This window comes from Magnolia sinica, chromosome 16, assembly GCF_029962835.1.
Source record: "Magnolia sinica isolate HGM2019 chromosome 16, MsV1, whole genome shotgun sequence".
NCBI lineage: Eukaryota > Viridiplantae > Streptophyta > Magnoliopsida > Magnoliales > Magnoliaceae > Magnolia > Magnolia sinica.
Window position 1 is genome coordinate 56,527,905 of NC_080588.1, and position 20,791 is coordinate 56,548,695.

General features: G+C 38.1%; 1 protein-coding gene across 1 annotated transcript in view; it reads left to right on the forward strand.

Moving 5' to 3' along the window:
- The first annotated feature begins 717 nt into the window (after positions 1-717).
- The window catches only part of LOC131228867 (putative pumilio homolog 8, chloroplastic), a 34,888-nt gene continuing 14,814 nt past the window's right edge, over positions 718-20,791 (forward strand). Inside the window, exons 1-2 of the mRNA XM_058224716.1 lie at positions 718-1,064; positions 7,875-8,264. Coding sequence (XP_058080699.1) covers positions 718-1,064; positions 7,875-8,264 — 737 coding nt within the window. The remainder of the gene's footprint in view (positions 1,065-7,874; positions 8,265-20,791) is intronic.

Here is a 20,791-nt window from a genome sequence, read left to right on the forward strand (position 1 = left end):
AAGGTAAGGTTGGTAGCAAAGTGATACGTTCAAAGGGAAGGTGTTGACTTCATTGATATATTCGTGTTAGTTATGAAGTAAGTGTCTATCAGATTCATATTGGCGCTAGTTGCCCAATATGATCTTGAGCTAGAGCAATTGGATGTGAAGACTGCTTTCCTACATGGGGAATTACAAGAGCAGATTTACATAAAGCAACTAGAAGGCTTCGAACTAAAAGGCGCGGAGAACAAGGTTTACATGTTGAAGAGGCCATCCACATGATGAACGGATGAAAGTTTCACGTACAATATGGTGGCCCCAACAAAACTTGTCTATTTCACCAAGCTTGCATAAAACAGGCGTTGTAAAGTACTCCAGTCTTATTCCACATGCACGACCAAAAGCATTTATTTCTCCTTTTCATGCAATCTCTCTCTGTTTAGAATTTCCTTTTGTTTCTAAAATTCAAACCATACCAATATCTATCACTTTTCTTAATAGGAAACTTTATATGAAATTCAAATATTCAACATATCTCGTATACCCTTTTAAAACCCCGGTAGATTCCAAAATCTCTTTCAGTTTCCTTCTCTTTCTAAAACTCAAACACTCCAATAACCTCTATCATTTCTTTTAAGTATCTCTGAAATCTATAAAATCCCCTTGAACCCTTTAATTCTTTTTCAAGGTTTCGAGATCTTCCATCTTCTTTCAAGATAGATAGATTACTAAGAGATGATGAAGAAGAAGAACTCTCCAATCGTTTCAGCTAATTCTTTGTTCAACGACGAACATCTCCTTCTATTTCCCAAAACAATCACCCCCTCTATCCAAACGTCGCTTCCCAAGCTAACCCCCCAAACCCATCTTTTCTTGAAACTCTCTTTCCTTGCGCGCACTTCGTCGCTATTCGTACCAGTATGTCTCGCAAGTCATGTTAATGCCGCATTGTTCTTCTGTCGCGAATCTGCCCATCTGTTCGTTCGCCATGTGGCTTACGAGGATGTTGAGATTGCATATTGCAGATTCGAGTCCAATGCGGTCGATGCCATATACGAATCGAAGGATGGCAAGCAGTGCACGTAAATTAGAGTCTAACTGAGTACTGCATGATAAGATCGGATAGAGTATCCGTAGGCTATTGCATTATTTAATTCTTAACATGCTAGATAGAAGGTATCGATATTAGTAGTGATATCTATGAGATATTTATTCAGTTAACGATATTCTATTCAACATTACTGCGATAATGGTACGTTCAACTACATTGAGACTAGCATAATGTATAGGCATTGATTGCGCGAATGTTTATACGATTTCGGACTTGTCTTGTAGAGTGGATTAATGGTGTGATTTTGATTGGTATAGGTTCTAAAGCTTTTAAGTTGGAAGCTTTTGCACTGGCCCTTTATTTTCCAGTAAATCAAAATGCAACCATGGTTTAAAATCATATCTTGTATTTCTTGATGAGAAGGTTGTGCCGTAGCTGGTTCGATAAGGCGAAATGTTTTCTTGGTACGGGCCTTGATGGGTTGAAGAAGACAGGTGTTAGAATTATCAAGAAGATAAGATGCTTTGAAGATTCAAAGTACTAAGTACCTGGAAAAATTTTAAGCAAAAGGGGTGATTACGCGGATGCGCGCAAGTATATGCGGTTGCGCGGTATATTAACTGTGCAACTAGGGAGGAGACAGTTAGTATGAGGTGATTAGAGTTGATGGGTTATGAATCGAAAATCTAGATTATGAATGGTTGAAGATTATTTGAGATTGTTGTTGAACTCTGTAAGATTTGTAATCAAGCATTCACGATATTGATAATCGCTTATGTCTAGGCTTATTGTGCAATGAATATTATGCTTGAAGTTTGAATTAGTGATCTTAATGTCTTCAATTCATCATTTGCGATCTTTAATGCATGAAGGGCATCAATCTGCGATACGTGATTACGAATGGTATCTGATCATTTTCATGTATTATTAATGCTCATCTTGTGTATACGGATTTCTAGTCAATTATATCAGTTAATTTAATGTAATATTTAGTTAAGTTATATGTTGATTCATAATTTCGGGTATCATCATTATTTTGTTCAACTGTGTAATCTATGTTTGAATTTATGTTTCAGCAAGTTTATGTTTACTTCGAGTTCTAGATTTGTAAGTATAATGTTGAATTACTATGCTATCTTCTTACTGCAATAAATTCTTATCATTAGCATTAGTGGCCCACTATTATTCATGTATAGTATCTTATATTAAAGTTTATTGTATTACATAGAATTCATGGATTCAGTTGATAGTAATTGCTAGTCGTCCATATTAGAAATTTAATTGAATCTACATGCTATACTATTTTCATTGTATATTAACATTAAATATTGTATATGGTATTGAATGACTTATGTAAACTTTATTGAATCACAGATATATAGCTCATATTGAGATATTATTTTATCAAATTGATAAAATGAAAAGACTTAAATTTATACTTGCTAAATTAATGTTAAATATATTAATCAATGAATAAATTTATGATAGATAATATGTTAATTTAATTTATATAGATAAAATTATCGTTATATTTATTTTATGACATGTAATTTAGATAATATGATATAGACTTAATTATTATATAATGTTATCAATTTTAGACTTATTTAAATATTATATATAGTTAAAGTAAATTCTAATTAGGTTATTTTACATATAAATTGTATAAAATTTAATTAGTAATCATATACTGTTAAAAGTAAATATTGAATATCATTAAAATCTTACGATGTAAATATAATTATGATAATTCTAACTATATTAATTATTAATATTAACGTAGAATATATTAATTAATGAATAAATATATTTTACAATATTGATTGAGTTAGAAATAATATATTGTTAATATAAATCATTTTTATAATAGTTAAGATTTAAGATATTAAATAAATTAAGTGAATTAAGATACATATTCGATAGGCTCTTATTATCATACATAGTTGCAATAATATATAGATATCTATCACATTCCTGTACACATTTAATTTCAATAAAATAGATAAATATTATGATGACATTACAATCATATCGAAATTTCATATCAGTTTTAAATCATCTATAATAGCTTGATCATATATAGACAATTTTATTGACTTACATGTCAAAGTTTTGATCATACATAGGTCATATCATAAGGAATTTTAAGATACTTATCAGTGTTATGGTAATGACCAATATAAAGTTTGATACATAATCGATTTAATTTTCATAGTGACATCATTATGTCTATTGATATACATAATGATTGTAAACTATTGAGTGCACATTAGGAATACACTGTATCATCACGTAATTTTTTTGGACTTCATAATACATATTGCCTTAATTTGGATGTACCTAAATGAATGGATGAACATAATAGATAAACATAGTGGACCTGGGAGACCATACAGCGATATCCAATCGAGTTCTGCTCCACCTCAAGCTATGGACGCCAAAATGCTTGGATGTAACCGCATCAATGGTACCACAAATGGACCGACTCCCACACGGACTAGACGCAGCCGGGGTATACTTCACTCGCAAATGCTGACTCGGCCCGAACAAGTTCGAGTTCGGCACAAGGAAGCATGTTGCGTCGATCGGGTCATTAAACTTCGGTCGAAATTTGATCAAGTGATCTTTGTTTTTCCCTTCATCTAGGTATGTATGACCTAATCAACAGATTGGATGTCAAATAAACATTACAGTGGACCTCAGGAGGAATTTAATGGTGGATATCCAATCACTGTTGTTTTCTTGTGGCGTGGTCCACCTAACACTTATATCCCTCTAATTTTTGGGATTAAGCCCTAAAATGATTTGTAAAAATGGATAAACATAATGGATGAAACACATACATCATGGTGGGGACCACAGAGCACCGACCATCAGCCACCAGTAGGGCTGTACACGAACCGGGCTAGCCCGGTTAACTCGCTCAACTCGGCCCAAAAAAGCTCGACTCGGCCCGACTTTGAATAGGTCCCAGTTCGGCCCGACTCGGTTTGAAACTTGAATCGACCTCGCCCGACCCGGCCTGACTCTACTGTTTTCATATATATATATATATATATATATATATATATATATATCCTAAATCCTTACCCTAACCATTTGAGACAGAGAAGTGAGAACGTCGCCCGACCCATGAAATTGCTGTAAGGTCCGAAACTTGGCCCGAACTCGCCCGATTGCTGACCAGGCCGAGTTCGAGATGGACGGCATGCATAATACTATTAGTCTATTACATCATGGCAGGGTCCACGTAATTGAGTAGTACCGAGACCTATGTAGTCGAGGGGTTACTACCGAAATTTTTACATGACCCGTAACAACTGTATAAAAGCACACGAGCTAGTGGGGCACATCATATTTCATGTGTAAATCCACTTTGTCCATTAGATGATAACCATTAAAAATTATTATGATATAAAAATTTGATGGGCCACACCAATCAGAACCATGTAAAGGTGATCCTAAGTTCATGTCATGTGGCCCACCTGATTTTTGTAGCTGTATGATTTTTGTATCATCATTCAATATTGATGCGTTACATCTTATTAAAAGTTTTGATGAGAGATGCATGCCATGGTGGCCCCACTTTCAAACCTATTGTTAACGTCCAATCCCATTTTTCCATGTTGTGTGACCTTTCGAGTTTTGGATCTAATTGATTTTTTATCCCAGGTCCTTGTGTCGAGGGAAGAACCTGATGGATGGAGCGGATGGATGTTGTGTATAAAAACGGTGCCTCGTTATTCTAGGCGGCGGATTGCGTGGTGTTCTAGGAGGCGGATTGCCTAACGCGGATGTCCTACGAACTTTCGCAGGAAGGTCCTGCGCTTGAAACTTAGGTGGGGTCCACCGTGATGTTTTTCAGAAATCCACTCCATCTATCCGTTTTGTGACCTCATTTTAGGTGAAGAAAATAAAATGTAGTGGGATACAAGACTCAAGTGGGCCGTATTGAAGGTAAAGGTGGTTAGGGAAATTTCTACCGTTGAAACCTCCCTAGGTTCGTAAATTATGGTTACATGCCATCCATACCGTTAATAACGTCATTTGTGCCGGGATGAACTGAAAACACAAATAATAGCATGATTCAAAACTTTCTTGGCCCCACGAATATTTCAACTGTGGATGTTCAATTATCACATTTTCAGCCCACTTGAGCATTGGATACGGTTCAATTTTGGCCTCGTATCCTAAAATGAACTCAAAAAACGGATGGACGGAGAGGATTTCTCAAAAATATGAAAGTGAGCCCCACCTGGTTCCCTGTGCAGGAACTTTCTGCGAAAGCCTTTCGCAGGAAAACCGCGTGGGATTGCGTACTACCCCAGCAGGGGTTCCATGGGGCCACCGTGATGTATATGTTTTATCCACTCCTTCTATCTATTTCGATACATCATTTTAGTACATGATTGAGGCAGATCAAAGGCTTAAGTGGACCACACACCACAGGAAGCAGTGGGATTGAACTCCTACCATTGAAAACTTATTTGGGCCCACCATGATGTTTATTTTTCATCCAACCTGTTGATAATGTGATGTAGACCTGGATGAAAGGAAAAAATAAATATTAGCTTGATCAAAAACCTCTATGGCCCCTAGGCAGTTTTAAATGACAGGCTTTCAATCCGCAGTGCTTCCATCGGTGTGGTTGACTTGAGGCTTCAATCTTTCTGATTTCATGGCTCATGCTCTATAATGATATATCAAAATGGATGGACAGTGCAGATAAAACTTATACATACGGTAGGCCCTGACAGAGCCCTTGACAGGACCGCCCGTATCTACCTTGATCCAAGGGGGATTGTATTCCATCTGCGTCAAAACAGGTGGTGTAGTGCTGTGGAAGCGGATTGCGTCCTACCCCCGCCCGGACGATAATCCGTCCGGGTGGCTATATGTGGGATCCACATTGATGTAAGGTTTTTATCCGCGCCGTCCATCGATATTTACAGATCATTTTAGTATGTGAACCAAGAAATTAGGTAGAACCAATGTTTAAGTGGACCACAAAGTGAGGGTTGAACGCTTACCATTAAAAACGTATCAGGAGCTGCAGAAGTTTCGGATTGAGCTGATATTTTTTTTTCCACTTCATGCATGTATACATGACCTTATGAATAGGTTGCATGGTAAAATAAAATAAAATCACCGTGGCCCTTAGAAAGGTTTCAACGGTGGATTCATTATCAATACTGCTTCCTTTGGTGTGGTCCACTGGAACTGTGTACGTGCTTCATTTCTATGGTGGTAATGTAAAATGATCTGAAAAAAGGAATAAACGGTGTGGATAAAGTATTCACTTCACTGTGGACCCTACAGATCGCTACCCGGACGGAGTATCGTCCGGGGGGGGGGGGTAGGAAGCAATCCCCTTCCGTAGTGTTGCACGGACTCCTTCCTGTTTCTCAATGTGCGGAACGAAAACGGATTGGCTACTCCCCCTGACACCAGCCAATGGCTGGTGGTCGGTGCTCTGTGGGGCCCTCCTTGATGTATTTGTTTCATCCATTCCGTCCATCTATTTTTATCCGCGCCGTCCATCGATATTTACAGATCATTTTACCATGTGAACCAAGAAATTAGGTAGAACCAATGCTTAAGTGGACCAGAAACTTACCATTAAAAACGTATTAGGAGCTGCAGAAGTTTCGGATTAAGCTAATTTTTTTTCCAATTCATGCATGTATACATGACCTTATGAATAGGTTGCATGGTAAAAATAAAATAAAATCACCGTGGCCCTTAGAAAGGTTTCAACAGTGGATTCATTATCAATACTGCTTCCTTTAGTGTGGTCCATTGGAACTGTGTACATGCTTCATTTTTATGGTAGTGTTGTAAAATGATCTGAAAAAAGGTATAAATGGCGTGGATAAAGTATTCACATCACTTTGGACCCCACAGATCGCTACCCGGACAGATCATCGTCCGGGCGGGGGTAGGACGCAATCCGCTTCCGTAGTGTTGCACGGATTCCGTCCTGTTTCACAATACCGGAACAGACACCGAATACCTCCTGTTTTACGCAGCGCGTAAACACCAAGGTCTGTGGAGTATACTAGTTGAATATGTGAAATCTACTCCGTCCATCATGTTCTATCGTCAATTTTAGATCTTTATAAAAAAAAATGCAACAAGATCCAAACCTCAAATTATCTACACGGGAAGGGACAATGGAAATGTGATGCCAACCATAGATTTTTTTATGTAGGAATACTATTCTATTCATATTTCATCAAACCCATTCATCGTGTGTAAATAATCCTAATGAAGGGAATACCAAAAATAATGCTAATAAAAAACCCATGTGGGCCACACCACATAATCTTATAGATTTTACAAGAAATTTTACATTTATCTCATTGGTGTGGCCCATATAATATTTTTATAAATCTATATTTTATTATATATGGGTTAAATAATTTTTCTCACATGATGAACGGATGAAAGTTTCACGTACAATATGGTGGCCCCAACAAAACTTGTCTATTTCACCAAGCTTGCATAAAACAGGCGTTGTAAAGTACTCCAATCTTATTCCACATGCACGACCAAAAGCGTTTATTTCCCCTTTTCATGCAATCTCTCTCTGTTTAGAATTTCCTTTTGTTTCTAAAATTCTAACCATACTAATCTCTATCACTTTTCTTAATAGGAAACTTTATATGAAATTCAAATATTCAACATATCTCGTATACCCTTTTAAAACCCGGTAGATTTCAAAATCTCTTTCAGTTTCCTTCTCTTTCTAAAACTCAAACACTCCAATAACCTCTATCACTTCTTTTAAGTATCTCTGAAATCTATAAAATCCCCTTGAACCCTTTAATTCTTTTTCAAGGTTTCGAGATCTTCCATCTTCTTTCAAGATGGATAGATTACTAAGAGATGATGAAGAAGAAGAACTCTCCAATCGTTTCAGCCAATTCTTTATTCAACGACGAACATCTCCTTCTATTTCCCAAAACAATCACCCCCTCTATCCAAACGTTGCTTCCCAAGCTAACCCCCCAAACCCATCTTTTCTTGAAACTCTCTTTCCTTGCTACTACCCCACCGCTCCTACGTCTCAACCCATCGGATCGCCTTCCATTCAATACCCATCAATCAATCCTGACCATTTATCCCCCCTCAGTTACTATGAAATCCAACGGGCTGCTGCTGCCGAGCTTGATCGCTATATCCGGCTCCAGGAAGCCACCATTCTCTATTCACGCATCGCTGACCCCAGGTTCTCTGCTCCCTAATTGAATGCTATCGATTCCGGCTTCGACCTGCCTAATGCTGACTTGGGAAGATTGCCGCATTGTTGTGGTTGCCGCTCTTCGGCTGTGAAATCGTCGCTGGACCGCCAACGGATGAAGAGGGAGTATATTAGAGGATGCTCGAATGGCAATGGCAGGTCCGGTCCCCCCACTGATAAAAAGAATTACAGAGATGGGTCTGGACAGGGCAATGCCGGTTAGCGTTCCTCACGTGACTCATTTTAATCTCTTTTGAACAGTGTCATAAAACCGATGAAAAAAAGTACGAGATATCTCGTGTGCCTTATTTAAGTGCAACTAACAGTTTGATGTATGCCATTGTCTATATTAGACCTGATATTTCACATGTGGTGGGTGTTATCCGCAGATACATATCCAACCCCAACAATTAACACTAGGAAGCAATGAAATGGCTACTTCGATGCATTCGAGGTACGCGGGTCTACGTCTTAACATTTGAGAAATCATGGGCCAAGTTAATAAGTTATGTGGATTTTGATTGCGCATACAATGTGGATACTAGAAGGTTGACTTTCGGTTACTTGTTTGTGCTAGCGAGTGGAGCGATCATTTGGATGTCGAAGCTTCATTTTATGGTGGTTCTTTTCACAACCGAAGCTGAGTATATGGCAGTGACGTAAGCATTCAAGGAAGATATTTAGTTGAGAGGGATGATAAATCAGTTGGGGCTTCACTAGGAGGCTATGCTTGTTAATCGTGACAACAAAAGCACGATCAATTTGTCTAAGAACTCTGTTTATCACTCATGTACTAAACACATTTATGTTCGTTACCATTTTATTCGAGAGGTGCTTGAGGAATGAGACATAACTTTGGAAAAGATTCACACGAGCGTGAATTCGACAGACATGCTCACTAAGGTGGTTCCCACAGAGAAGTTCAAGTTCTGTGCAACTTCTTTGGGCTTGGTGAAGGAGTAAATAGAAGATGGAGTGTGCACGAGAAGTGATGTGGAGTTATGATGCAAGGCAGAATTAGAGATGAGGAAAAAAGAGCTATGAAGAATAGGGATTGAAGACATTGTGGAGATTGTTGATTGATATCTTAAATTTGTAAATCAACATGTTTGTCGATAACAGATCGATGTCATCAAGCAGACTTTAATGTCATCGAAGGTTACTTGATGCCGTCGGGAAAATCTATGTTTTATCGTTGGAACATTTTAGTGTTTAATTCAATTACATCGAAGGGGTTCGATGCCATCGACAGTCTGTTAATGCTATCGAAGTGCCATCAAACGATCGTGCAGAGTTACGTAGAGTTGCGTAAGTGCGGGATCTGTTTCATATTTCAATTTTAATCCTCATACATGCTATGTATATGGGTGTAATCGGGAATATGGTGTATCTTAGAGCTTTCAAATTCATTTCAAAGAGTTTTAAGGGCTTGTAAGGGAGATTACAGGCTTGTTGGAATCGGGTAATCTCTATCTCTTGTAATTTTTTATTTTCATAGTCAATTACTGTTGTTTTGTACCGTAGCTTTTTCTAGCAAGGGTTTTTCCACGTTAATTTCGGAGTGTTTATGATTTTGCTTAGTTGTGCAATTGGAATACTTTGCTTGATTATTCTGCGTGCTTCCGCGGTCCCCTAACAAATCTATATAAGTTATCTCTATCAACCAATTTAACAATCTAAGTGGTCATCTATCTCTTCCAATACATAGACACCGATTGAGGGTTACATGAGATTCCATAGTTGTTAGGTAGAATATTAGACATAGACTATCCATCTTCAGTTTTATGCAAAGCTTCCTAGATCATGTAGACCATTAGATTAAATGGGCCCACCCATCTAAGTTATTTTTCATTGGTATAATTGGGGTGAAATTCATATGTTGAGGTATGAACTGCTTTTTATTGTGAAAATTAAATAATGAGAATCCAAGCGACGAGATATCATATTCGCCTTCGGTCCTTAGCGATTGAAGATGAAACTAATCAAAGTTGAAATAGCATAATGCTCCAATACTCTTCTATGCAATTAATATTATTGCCTAAATAAAAGGTAGGTTATGAATATACGAAAAGAGTCACATCTTATACGTGATGATTTATGTATTATAGACTCAACATATTGCGTGTATAGTCTATTTTATGACATGAATTATAGAAATGTATATAAACTTATTATTTATACATTGCTTTGATTTAATCTAATCATTATAACGTGTGAGCAATCAATTTTATGGGGGACTCTCTATTTCCTCATCTACCATTTTCTTTTGTACAAGAAGATAAAATTAAGTGTCGTTATTTTAGTATACAATGATAAAAGTCTTTAAATTGGTTGGACTCGATTACACTAAAAAAGTAGTTTGGTCGATACCAAATTATACATCTACATGATGAAAATTCTTTGATAATAACGTTAAGTTTTTAGAACTATTAATTAGCATTGAAAAACTTATCCGTTGACAATATTGAATTTTTGATAGATTTTGAAAATAATATTGTTAAAAAAGTAAATATTTTATAATATTACTTTAAAAATTATTTAAATCGATGTTTTAAATAAAAAAATAAATGAAAGTTCCTAAATAAAGTTGGTTAGTTAAATAAGTGTGTATATTACTGATTACATGAGTCAACTCCAGCTTGGGTTATTAAGTGTTAGTTAAGCATTAATTTAATACTCAAATATATGTAAGATGATAACATTTGTTTTAGTTGATCCCACACCACTTATTCATATAATATTAAGGAGAGAGAGATATAAAATGAAATGGAATACTTTTTACCCATCCATCCCTTACTCGGAGAAGATATCCTCATTTAATGCATCTCATAAATCACAAAATAATAAATTGTATTGTTGCCCATTGAGGGACAATCTAAGTCATTGATCATGATCCGAATGTCATTTTAATCATAGGAATAAAAGAGTTATAAGATCATCTCTACTTCCATAGTGGTTAATTGGACAACTAAATATATATCACATATATGATATCCTTGACTTTATGCAAATGTTCCAAGAGTGTTTCATTCATGTCATCCATCTATTTTTCTAGATCATTTTATGATATGAGACCATAAATGAGTTGTAAACCAATCTCAAGTGGACCACATTATAGGAAACAGTGTTGAATGAACGTGGATCATTAAAAACTTTTTGGGACTCATAAAAGTTTTGGATCAAGCTGATCTTTGTTTTTTCCCTTCATCTAGGTATGTATGACCTAATCAACAGATTGGATGTCAAATAAACATTACAGTGGACCTCAGGAGGAATTTAATGGTGGATATCCAATCACTGTTGTTTTCTTGTGGCGTGGTCCACCTAACACTTATATCCCTCTAATTTTTGGGATTAAGCCCTAAAATGATTTGTAAAAATGGATAAACATAATGGATGAAACACATACATCATGGTGGGGCCCACAGAGCACCGACCATCAGCCACCAGTAGGGCTGTACACGAACCGGGCTAGCCCGGTTAACTCGCTCAACTCGGCCCAAAAAAGCTCGACTCGGCCCGACCGGGAACTAAGTTCGGTTCGAGACGGGCCATTTTCTTCAGCTCGAAACTGAGTTCAGGCCGAGTTCGAACAGGTCCCAGTTCGGCCCGATTCGATCATATATATATATATATATATATATATATATATATATATATATATATATATATATATATATATATATTCCTAAATCCTTACCCTAACCATTTGAGACAGAGAAGTGAGAACGTCGCCCGACCCATGAAATTGCTGTAAGGTCCGAAACTTGGCGCGAACTCGCCCGATTGCGGACCAGGCCGAGTTCGGGATGGACGGCATGCATAATACTATTAGTCTATTACATCATGGCAGGGTCCACGTAATTGAGTAGTACCGAGACCTATGTAGTCGAGGGGTTACTACCGAAATTTTTACATGACCCGTAACAACTGTATAAAAGCACACGAGCTAGTGGGGCACATCATATTTCATGTGTAAATCCACTTTGTCCATTAGATGATAACCATTAAAAATTATTATGATATAAAAATTTGATGGGCCACACCAATCAGAACCATGTAAAGGTGATCCTAAGTTCATGTCATGTGGCCCACCTGATTTTTGTAGCTGTATGATTTTTGTATCATCATTCAATATTGATGCGTTACATCTTATTAAAAGTTTTGATGAGAGATGCATGCCATGGTGGCCCCACTTTCAAACCTATTGTTAACGTCCAATCCCATTTTTCCATGTTGTGTGACCTTTCGAGTTTTGGATCTAATTGATTTTTTATCCCAGGTCCTTGTGTCGAGGGAAGAACCTGATGGATGGAGCGGATGGATGTTGTGTATAAAAACGGTGCCTCGTTATTCTAGGCGGCGGATTGCGTGGTGTTCTAGGAGGCGGATTGCCTAACGCGGATGTCCTACGAACTTTCGCAGGAAGGTCCTGCGCTTGAAACTTAGGTGGGGTCCACCGTGATGTTTTTCAGAAATCCACTCCATCTATCCGTTTTGTGACCTCATTTTAGGTGAAGAAAATAAAATGTAGTGGGATACAAGACTCAAGTGGGCCGTATTGAAGGTAAAGGTGGTTAGGGAAATTTCTACCGTTGAAACCTCCCTAGGTTCGTAAATTATGGTTACATGCCATCCATACCGTTAATAACGTCATTTGTGCCGGGATGAACTGAAAACACAAATAATAGCATGATTCAAAACTTTCTTGGCCCCACGAATATTTCAACTGTGGATGTTCAATTATCACATTTTCAGCCCACTTGAGCATTGGATACGGTTCAATTTTGGCCTCGTATCCTAAAATGAACTCAAAAAACGGATGGACGGAGAGGATTTCTCAAAAATATGAAAGTGAGCCCCACCTGGTTCCCTGTGCAGGAACTTTCTGCGAAAGCCTTTCGCAGGAAAACCGCGTGGGATTGCGTACTACCCCAGCAGGGGTTCCATGGGGCCACCGTGATGTATATGTTTTATCCACTCCTTCTATCTATTTCGATACATCATTTTAGTACATGATTGAGGCAGATCAAAGGCTTAAGTGGACCACACACCACAGGAAGCAGTGGGATTGAACTCCTACCATTGAAAACTTATTTGGGCCCACCATGATGTTTATTTTTCATCCAACCTGTTGATAATGTGATGTAGACCTGGATGAAAGGAAAAAATAAATATTAGCTTGATCAAAAACCTCTGTGGCCCCTAGGCAGTTTTAAATGACAGGCTTTCAATCCGCAGTGCTTCCATCGGTGTGGTTGACTTGAGGCTTCAATCTTTCTGATTTCATGGCTCATGCTCTATAATGATATATCAAAATGGATGGACAGTGCAGATAAAACTTATACATACGGTGGGCCCTGACAGAGCCCTTGACAGGACCGCCCGTATCTACCTTGATCCAGGGGGGATTGTATTCCATCTGCGTCAAAACAGGTGGTGTAGTGCTGCGGAAGCGGATTGCGTCCTACCCCCGCCCGGACGATAATCCGTCCGGGTGGCTATACGTGGGATCCACATTGATGTAAGGTTTTTATCCGCGCCGTCCATCGATATTTACAGATCATTTTAGTATGTGAACCAAGAAATTAGGTAGAACCAATGTTTAAGTGGACCACAAAGTGAGGGTTGAACGCTTACCATTAAAAACGTATCAGGAGCTGCAGAAGTTTCGTATTGAGCTGATATTTTTTTTTCCACTTCATGCATGTATACATGACCTTATGAATAGGTTGCATGGTAAAATAAAATAAAATCACCGTGGCCCTTAGAAAGGTTTCAACGGTGGATTCATTATCAATACTGCTTCCTTTGGTGTGGTCCACTGGAACTGTGTACGTGCTTCATTTCTATGGTGGTAATGTAAAATGATCTGAAAAAAGGAATAAACGGTGTGGATAAAGTATTCACTTCACTGTGGACCCTACAGATCGCTACCCGGACGGAGTATCGTCCGGGGGGGGTAGGACGCAATCCCCTTCCATAGTGTTGCACGGACTCCTTCCTGTTTCAGAATATTGGAACAGACCCGAGGAAACGGATTGGCTACTCCCCCTGACACCAGCCAATGGCTGGTGGTCGGTGCTCTGTGGGGCCCTCCTTAATGTATTTGTTTCATCCATTCCGTCCATCTATTTTTATCCGCGCCGTCCATCGATATTTACAAATCATTTTACCATGTGAACCAAGAAATTAGGTAGAACCAATGCTTAAGTGGACCAGAAAGTGAGGGTTGAACGCTTACCATTAAAAATGTATCAGGAGCTGCAGAAGTTTCGGATTGAGCTGATATTTTTTTTTCCACTTCATGCATGTATACATGACCTTATGAATAGGTTGCATGGTAAAAATAAAATAAAATCACCGTGGCCCTTAGAAAGGTTTCAACGGTGGATTCATTATCAATACTGCTTCCTTTGGTGTGGTCCACTGGAACTGTGTACGTGCTTCATTTCTATGGTGGTAATGTAAAATGATCTGAAAAAAGGAATAAACGGTGTGGATAAAGTATTCACTTCACTGTGGACCCTACAGATCGCTACCCGGACGGAGTATCGTCCGGGGGGGGGGGGTAGGAAGCAATCCCCTTCCGTAGTGTTGCACGGACTCCTTCCTGTTTCAGAATACTGGAACAGACCCGAGGAAACGGATTGGCTACTCCCCCTGACACCAGCCAATGGCTGGTGGTCGGTGCTCTGTGGGGCCCTCCTTGATGTATTTGTTTCATCCATTCCGTCCATCTATTTTTATCCGCGCCGTCCATTGATATTTGCAGATCATTTTACCATGTGAACCAAGAAATTAGGTAGAACCAATGCTTAAGTGGACTAGAAAGTGAGGGTTGAACGCTTACCATTAAAAACGTATTAGGAGCTGCAGAAGTTTCGGATTAAGCTGATTTTTTTTTCCACTTCATGCATGTATACATTACCTTATGAATAGGTTGCACGGTAAAAATAAAATAAAATCACCGTGGCCCTTAGAAAGGTTTCAACAGTGGATTCATTATCAATACTGCTTCCTTTAGTGTGGTCCATTGGAACTGTGTACATGCTTCATTTTTATGGTAGTGTTGTAAAATGATCTGAAAAAAGGTATAAACGGCGTGGATAAAGTATTCACATCACTTTGGACCCCACAGATCGCTACCCGGACGGATCATCGTCCGGGCGGGGGTAGGACGCAATCCGCTTCCGTAGTGTTGCACGGATTCCGTCCTGTTTCACAATACCGGAACAAACACCGAATACCTCCTGTTTTACGCAGCGCGTAAACACCAAGGTCTGTGGAGTATACTAGTTGAATATGTGAAATCTACTCCGTCCATCATGTTCTATCGTCAATTTTAGATCCTTATAAAAAAAATTCAACAAGATCCAAACCTCAAATTATCTACACGGGAAGGGACAATGGAAATGTGATGCCAACCATAGATTTTTTAATGTAGGAATACTATTCTATTCATATTTCATCAAACCCATTCATCGTGTGTAAATAATCCTAATGAAGGGAATACCAAAAATAATGCTAATAAAAAACCCATGTGGGCCACACCACATAATCTTATAGGTTTTACAAGGAATTTTACATTTATCTCATTGGTGTGGCCCATATAATATTTTTATAAATCTATATTTTATTATATATGGGTTAAATAATTTTTCTCACATAATGAACGGATGAAAGTTTCACGTACAATATGGTGGCCCCAACAAAACTTGTCTATTTCACCAAGCTTGCATAAAACAGGCGTTGTAAAGTACTCCAGTCTTATTCCACATGCACGACAAAAAGCATTTATTTCTCCTTTTCATGCAATCTCTCTCTGTTTAGAATTTCCTTTTGTTTCTAAAATTCTAACCATACCAATCTCTATCACTTTTCTTAATAGGAAACTTTATATGAAATTCAAATATTCAACATATCTCGTATACCCATTTAAAACCCCGGTAGATTCCAAAATCTCTTTCAGTTTCCTTCTTTTTCTAAAACTCAAACACTCCAATAACCTCTATCACTTCTTTTAAGTATCTCTGAAATCTATAAAATCCCCTTGAACCCTTTAATTCTTTTTCAAGGTTTCGAGATCTTCCATCTTCTTTCAAGATGGATAGATTACTAAGAGATGATGAAGAAGAAGAACTCTCCAATCGTTTCAGCCAATTCTTTGTTCAATGACGAACATCTCCTTCTCTTTCCCAAAACAATCACCTCCTCTATCCAAACGTCGCTTCCCAAGCTAACCCCCCAAACCCATCTTTTCTTGAAACTCTCTTTCCTTGCTATTACCCCACCGCTCCTACGTCTCAACCCATCGGATCGCCTTCATTTCAATCCCTATCAATCAATCCTGACCATTTATCCCCCCTCAGTTACTATGAAATCCAATGGGCTGCCGCTGCCGAGCTTGACCGCTATATCCGGCTCCAGGAAGCCACCATTCTCTGTTCACGCATTGCTGACCCCAGGTTCTCTGCTCCCCAATTGAATGCTATCGATTCCGGCTTCGAGCTGCCTAATGCTGACTTGGGAAGATTGCCGCATTGCTGTGGTTGCTGCTCTTCGGCCGTGAAATCGTAGCTGGACCACCAACGGATGAAGAGGGAGTATATTAGAGGATGCTCGAATGGCAATGGCAGGTCCGGTCCCCCCACTGATAAAAAGAATTACAGAGATGGGTCTGGACAGGGCAAAGCCGGTTAGCGCTCCTCACGTAACGCATTTTAATCTCTTTTGAACAGTGTCATAAAACTGATGAAGAAAAGTAGGAGATATCTCGTGTGCCTTATTTAAGTGCAACTAACAGTTTGATGTATGTCATTGTCTATATTAGACCTGATATTTCACATGCGGTGGGTGTTATCAGCAGATACATATCCAACCCCAACAATTAACACTGGGAAGCAATGAAATGGCTACTTCGATACATTCGAGGTACGCGGGTCTATGTCTTGACATTTGAGAAACCATGGGCCAAGTTAATAGGTTATGTGGATTTTGATTGCGCATACAGTGTGGATACTAGAAGGTCGACTTTCGGTTACTTGTTTGTGCTAGCGAGTGGAGCGATTATTTGGATGTCGAAGCTTCATTTTATAGTGGTTCTTTTCACAACCGAAGCTGAGTATATGGCAGTGACGTAAGCATTCAAGGAAGATATTTAGTTGAGAGGAATGATAAATCAGTTGGGGCTTCACTAGGAGGCTATGCTTGTTAATCGTGACAACAAAAGCACGATCAATTTGTCTAAGAACTCTATTTATCACTCATGTACTAAACACATTTATGTTCGTTACCATTTTATTCGAGAGGTGCTTGAGGAATGAGACATAACTTTGGAAAAGATTCACACGAGCATGAATTCGACAAACATGCTCACTAAGGTGGTTCCCACAGAGAAGTTCAAGTTCTGTGCAACTTCTTTGGGCTTGGTGAAGGAGTAAATAGAAGATGAAGTGTGCACGAGAAGTGATGTGGAGTTATGATGCAAGGCAGAATTAGAGATGAGGAAAAAAGAGCTATGAAGAATAGGGATTAAAGACATTGTGGAGATTGTTGATTGATATCTTAAATTTGTAAATCAACATGTTTGTCGATAACAGATCGATGTCATCGAGCAGACTTTAATGTCATCGAAGGTTACTCGATGCCGTCGGGAAAATCTATGTTTTATCGCTGGAACATTTTAGTGTTTAATTCAATTACATCGAAGGGGTTCGATGCCATCGACAGTCTGTTAATGCTATCGAAGTGCCATCAAACGATCGTGCAGAGTTACGTAGAGTTGCGTAAGTACAGGATTTGTTTCATATTTCAATTTTGATCCTCATACATGCTATGTGTATGGGTGTAATCGGGAATATGGTGTATCTTAGAGCTTTCAAATTCATTTCAAAGGTTTTAAGGGCTTGTAAGGGAGATTACAGGCTTGTTCGAATCGGGTAATCTTTATCTCTTGTAATTTTCTACTTTTATGGTCAATTACTATTGTTTCGTACCGTAGCTTTTTCTAGCAAGGGTTTTTCCACGTTAATTTCGGAGTGTTTATGATTTTGCTTAGTTGTACAATTGGAATACTTTGCTTGATTCATCTGCGTGCTTCCGCGGTCCCCCAACAAATCTATATAAGTTATCTCTATCAACCAATTTAACAATCTAAGTGGTCATCTATCTCTTTCAATACATAGACACCGATTGAGGGTTACATGAGATTCCATAGTTGTTAGGTAGAATATTAGACATAGACTATCCATCTTCAGTTTTATACAAAGCTTCCTAGATCATGTAGACCATTAGATTAAATGGGCCCACCCATCTAAGTTATTTTTCATTGGTATAATTGGGGTGAAATTCATATGTTGAGGTATGAACTGCTTTTTATTGTGAAAATTAAATAATGAGAATCCAAGCGACGAGATATCATATTTGCCTTCGGTCCTTAGCGATTGAAGATGAAACTAATCAAAGTTGAAATAACATAATGCTCCAATACTCTTCTATGCAATTAATATTATTGCCTAAATAAAAGGTAGGTTATGAATATACGAGAAGAGTCACATCTTATATGTGATGATTTATGTATTATAGACTCAACATATTGCGTGTATAGTTTATTTTATGACATGAATTATAGAAATATATATAGACTTATTATTTATACATTGCTTTGATTTAATCTAATCATTATAACGTGTGAGCAATCAATTTTATGGGGGACTCTCTATTTCCTCATCTACCATTTTCTTTTGTACAAGAAGATAAAATTAAGTGTCGTTATTTTAGTATACAATGATAAAAGTCTTTAAATTGGTTGGACTCGATTACACTAAAAAAGTAGTTTGGTCGATACCAAATTATACATCTACATGATGAAAATTCTTTGATAATAACGTTAAGTTTTTAGAACTATTAATTAGCATTGAAAAACTTATCCGTTGACAATATTGAATTTTTGATAGATTTTGAAAACAATATTGTTAAAAAAGTAAATATTTTATAATATTACTTTAAAAATTATTTAAATCGATGTTTTAAATAAAAAATAAATGAAAGTTCCTAAATAAAGTTGATTAGTTAAATAAGCGTGTATATTACTGATTACATGAGTCAACTCCAGCTTTGGTTATTAAGTGTTAGTTAGGCATTAATTTAATACTCAAATATCTGTAAGATGACAACATTTGTTTCAGTTGGTCCCACACCACTTATTCATATAATATTAAGGCGAGAGAAAGATATAAAATGAAATGGAATACTCTTTACTCATCCATCCCTTCCTCGGAGAAGATATCCTCATTTAATGCATCTCAGAAGTCATAAAATAGTAAATTGTATTATTGCCCATTGAGGGACAATCTAAGTCATTGATCATGATCCGAAGGTCATTTTAATCATAGGAATAAATGAGTTATAAGATCATCTCTACTTCCATAGCGGTTAATTGGACAACTAAATATAGATCACATATATAATATCCTTGACTTTATGCAAATGTTCCAAGAGTGTTTCATTCATGCCATCCATCTATTTTTCTAGATCATTTTATGATATGAGACCATAAATGAGTTGTAAACCAATGTCAAGTGGACCACATTATAGGAAACAGTGTTGAATGAACGTGAATCAGTAAAAACTTTTTGGGACTCATAAAAGTTTTGGATCAAGCTGATCTTTGTTTTTTCCCTTCATCTAGGTATGTATGACCTAATCAACAGATTGGATGTCAAATAAGCATTACAGTGGACCTCAGGAGGAATTTAATGGTGGATATCCAATCACTGTTGTTTTCTTGTGGCGTGGTCCACCTAACACTTATATCCCTTTAATTTTTGGGATTAAGCCCTAAAATGATTTGTAAAAATGGATGAACATAATGGATGAAACACATACATCATGGTGGAGCCCACAGAGCACCGACCATCAGCCACCAGTAGGGCTGTACACGAACCGAGCTAGCCCGGTTAACTCGCTCGACTCGGCCCAAAAATGCTTGACTCGGCTTACTTGTAATTGATCTTATTGGAACTGTGAATATTCTTTTCTAATTTCCTTTCTTTAATGCTTTCGTCCTATATATATATATATATATATATATATATATATATATATATATATATATATATATTCCTAAATCCTTACCCTAACCATTTGAGACAGAGAAGTGAGAACGTCGCCCGACCCATGAATTTGCTGTAAGGTCCGAAACTTGGCCCGAACTCGCCCGATTGCTGACCGGGCCGAGTTCGGGCTGGACATGTTGGCCCGGACCTAGCCGGGCCGGTTTCGGGCTGGGTTTGGCGGTAACTGGGCCGGGCCAAGTTGAACCCAGTTCGACTCGGTTCGGCCCAATGTACACCCCTAGCCACCAGATTGGTAGTAGGGGGAGTAGCCAATCCATTTCCCCATACAAGGGCTCTGTGGGGCCACCCACAGTGATGTATGGGTTTTATCCATCCATCCATTTTTGTAGATCATTTCTTCCACTTTAGGGCCTATCTTATGGACACTTTGGATCA